The sequence below is a fragment of the Glandiceps talaboti genome, chromosome 8 (genome assembly GCF_964340395.1).
Source record: "Glandiceps talaboti chromosome 8, keGlaTala1.1, whole genome shotgun sequence".
NCBI classification, from domain to species: domain Eukaryota; kingdom Metazoa; phylum Hemichordata; class Enteropneusta; family Spengelidae; genus Glandiceps; species Glandiceps talaboti.
In genome coordinates, this window is record NC_135556.1 from 24,108,612 (window position 1) to 24,112,731 (window position 4,120).

The 4,120-nt window shown below is 36.8% G+C and overlaps 1 protein-coding gene across 1 annotated transcript; it reads right to left on the bottom strand.

The window, feature by feature from the left end:
• Positions 1-652: 652 nt before the first annotated feature.
• LOC144439401 (uncharacterized) lies at positions 653-2,287 on the bottom strand. Its single transcript, XM_078128688.1, has one exon. It carries the CDS (start codon positions 2,285-2,287, stop codon positions 653-655), a length of 1,635 nt encoding a protein of 544 aa, XP_077984814.1.
• Between the last annotated feature and the right edge of the window lie 1,833 nt (positions 2,288-4,120).

The following is a 4,120-nucleotide window of genomic DNA, read 5'->3' on the forward strand; positions in this document are numbered from 1 at the left end:
TCAGACTGTTGAGTGAGTGACCACACACAATCTGTCTTTACTCGGTATACAATTTGTCACGTGGTCTGAGGTTGGCATTAACTTGAATGAAGTTGGACGAAACAGATAGTCTGATTATTGATAGTTTTTCTTATACAGAAGCAATTACATAACTTGAATTACTGAGTTTATACATATTTGGGCAGTTTTTGCTGCATAATTAGAAGGTACTCGCAGTAGTGCACTTCCTGAAGCACACTTAGCCACCTCATAAATAATCCGATGACATAATTTATATTATAGTTATATAATTTACATATCAAGAAATGTTCAGGAATATCCATGCTAAGCAATCAACTGTATATGTAGGTAATGGTAACGTTGTAGAAGACATGAATTTACATTAAAATTATACTGTAATGTTGTTTCATTTCAGTATTTTCACTTGAGTATAAAGCTTATCAATTCAGAATGTGCTACTTTAAGTTATGTGCAGTTACATGAAATTCATATCAATACTGTATACATAACAAAGAAGGTTTTCTTAAAACTTAACCTATCTGTTCTAAATTACAACAGTTCCAATATTGAAGTTAATTCTATAAAAGCAATCATTAAAAAAAATGTATACATAAAAATTAAGTATGTGCACTTTAAAAATGCTAAATGTAATTTAGATATTCTTTGTACTTGTTTGAACTGAGTCTATGACCACCATATCTGAGTCTATCGTGTTGTTCCTGTCATTCAGGACATTATCTGATGTTTCAACAGCTGAAATGTTGTTACAATCTTTCTGGTCGTCATTAGCTATCTCTACCTCTGCATGTTCATATTGTGAAACATCGAGACACTTCAAGCATGGACCACATGATAGGCCACCAGCATTATCACGTAGAAATAAAGCTGCAAGTGCTGCTAAAATGACAAAACCTAGAGAAAACCAGAAACATGCAGCAAAGCCTTGAGCTGTGGTAGTTGCAGCACCAACAAACTCATACAGTGCCCCAGACACCAGTGTACCAGTAAACCTACCCATTGAATTTGACATGTAATAAAAACCAACATTCATGGCTACCTTGTCACCTTCTGAGTATTTCACAATCAGATAACTGTGTATGGCTGAATTGACTGCGAAAATAAAGGCAAACATAAACAGTCCAATGACAAGTACTGTAGTCATAATTTCAATAATTCCTTCCTGGACTGCTGTAGAAAACTGTAAGAAACAGCCCAGAAAAAGGGGACACCAAATCAGAATGAAACCCCATAAAGAGCAAGACCACTTATTTGCTGGGCTTTGGCGAAGGGGTTTTAAGATCAGTTGTGGACTCCAGCTTTGGACCTGGCCATACAAAATTATCCAACCAGCAAGAAAACCTCCGACTGCTGCACGCTCCCATCCAAGTCCATCATCACTACGTAGGAAGAATGGCAAAGGCACTTCAAACCAAAGATCTCGTGAACCAAACAAAAAGAAGCGAGCAAGTGATAATGTATTGACATTATAGTTCTTCTTGAAAATGGACTTCAGTTTAATGTTCTCCTTTCGTGTACGTCCAAGCTCGGAAGTTAGTCCACACACAGCCAAAGGAAGGGCTAACAATATCAGGCCACACATCACTGCAAGTGCAACATAGTAATTGATCATCAGGAAGGCAGAACCAAGGAAGTATCCTAAACCTTTCAGGGAATTCTTCCAACCAGTCAGTAAACTGACTATCTTGAATAGCCGATTTTGTTTTTCATCTGGTGTTACAAGTTTGGTTACAGTCTTGCCACCAAGTTTTACAAGATCCTTGGATATACCACAGAACATCTGTGCTATGGTGACATAGATTATACCAATGGACTTGCTCCAATCGTCTTGCCAGCCAAAGAGCATTCCTATACCAACAAACTGTAGACACAGGCCAGTGATAAGGGTTGCTTTAATTCCCCATCGTGCTCCTGCAACTCCTGCAATTAGGTTTGTAAACACTCCGGCTAACTCATACATAGAAAACATGATAGCAGTTTCCCAGGCACTGAAGTTCAAGTTATATGCATGGAGTAGTACTATCATACGGATAGCACCATCAGTCACAGTGAACAACAAATATGAAGTGCTGATTATCACAAATGGTTTCAGGCCATTGAACTTCTCCTTGACCGTTTCCATTCTGGTGGAATATTTCATGTTTTTATCTTTCAATCCCTCTGACTCTGTTGCTTCATCATTTTCTTGTTCCAACTGGCTACATGCACTGTCAGCAATGTCTGTACCAGTGTTAATATTTAGCTCATTATTTTCTTTGGTTCCCTCCATTGTCTTGCTTGGGGAAATATTAATTACTTGTACCTGTAAGAAATTAAGAAAAGTTAAGATGGTGAAATGGAATGTGTATTACTATCAAGGTCAGAGGTCAATCTTTTAAAAGAAAGCTTGTACCTGAAATAGTGGGGTAGACACTTGAATTGAGTCTCTATTACAGTTTTTGTGTTATATCGTACATATCGATTTCTAATGACAAATATTTGAGAAATGGCATATTACAGATGCACAGATGGATGAACGGAACTCATTGTAATAGTTCCCCTTTCAAGGGACTAAAAAACAAGTCTCTTTGTTATCATACCAGATGTGTGTTTTATGGTACAATTATTGTGCAAATTTGAATCATATCTCTAGATACAAAACTTCACAATTTATTGACCAATTTGCAATTTGACCTTGAGGTCAAAGTTAAAGGTCAAGGTATTAAAAGAAAGCTGAACTTTGGGGTCTAGACATTTAAATGGAGTCTTTGTACATTCAACATCTTGAGTTAACGTAAAAAGAAAATTTGGTCATTTCACCTTGAAAATGTTTGTCAATGTCAAAGTCATCATTGATAATGATGAAAGCTCATCATTGATAATGTGAGGGCAGACACTTGAATGGTATTCATATGTATCAGACTTTTGCAGATAACAGGCAAACTGCTTTTTATCAAAAATACACAGGTCAAAGGTCAAAAATTAAGTGACTTGCACATTCCTCAGAGTCACATAGTCAAATCCATGTCATGATTAAAATATTATTACCTTAAGTTGAAATGTTTTATTCAAAAGCTATGAAAATAACCCAAATTTGGCTATTTGACCTTGAGCGAGACTTTCAGGGTGAAAGGTCAAGATCTTAAAAGAAAGCTCATATTTGATAATAGATTTTAACTCAGAATAGTGGTCTGAGATTTTAATCATTCCATTGTCTGTGATTCAATTTGGGGTTACTATTAAAGTTTCGAGCTAGAACTAGTTTTCTGCTAAAACTATGGAAAAACATTTGACCAAAACAAAAGTTATGTTCTACCTAATCGTTATGGCTCAAATGACAGTGACCATTTCGCATATAGGAAAACATATTGTAATTCTTCTTGCTTAGAAACATTTGATTTGTATATACCAACTTTAGCCCTCACTGAAAACTACTAGTAGCTTCTGGTGTTTACCAACACATTGTTGTCAGTACTCATTTAAAATTTTGATGCTTGAACTTGGTATTCATTAGCGATTGTTACCATTCCTTACAGACTGTTCTGGCTACTAGTATTTCAAAGCATTCATCGGCCATTCTTGGCATACCATGGACCTTGGAGTAATTATACTGACTCGATCCAAGCATGGATGTACTTACTAGTATTAGGGGAAAACACATACATAATTTTAATGCAGCACAGAAGTGAGGTCAACACAGCACAGAAGTGAGGTCAACACAGCACAGTAGTGAGCTCAACCATGGATGAGGAGTCAACGCACAAGCTGTTGTACGCGTGCTCGTTCTTCTACATCCATGATACAAGGGTCAATGATGTAATTCATGCATTACATGTACCTACGCATGTACCGTTGTACGTATGTATACGTACCTGTCTATTGTCCCATTCTCAAGCCACAGTTCAGTTCAGTTCAATTACGTTCCTCCACTGCCTGGAAAACCACATTAAAATGTGTATAGGACAAGTCAAAAGAATAACCCTGCTAGGGTCAACAATGAATGCACTCAGGTAAAAGTTTATAACGTGTACTCGTGTTCGTTCTTCTCCTAAACGCTTCTGGTGTGTATATCAGAACACAGGGCACAAAAAGAGAAGGTTGTATTGCGGTAAATTAACACTTA

What these genes read in the sequence shown, in the direction of transcription:
- LOC144439401 (XM_078128688.1), bottom strand. Translation starts at nt 2,287, where the DNA reads ATGGAGGGAACCAAAGAAAATAATGAGCTAAATATTAACACTGGTACA.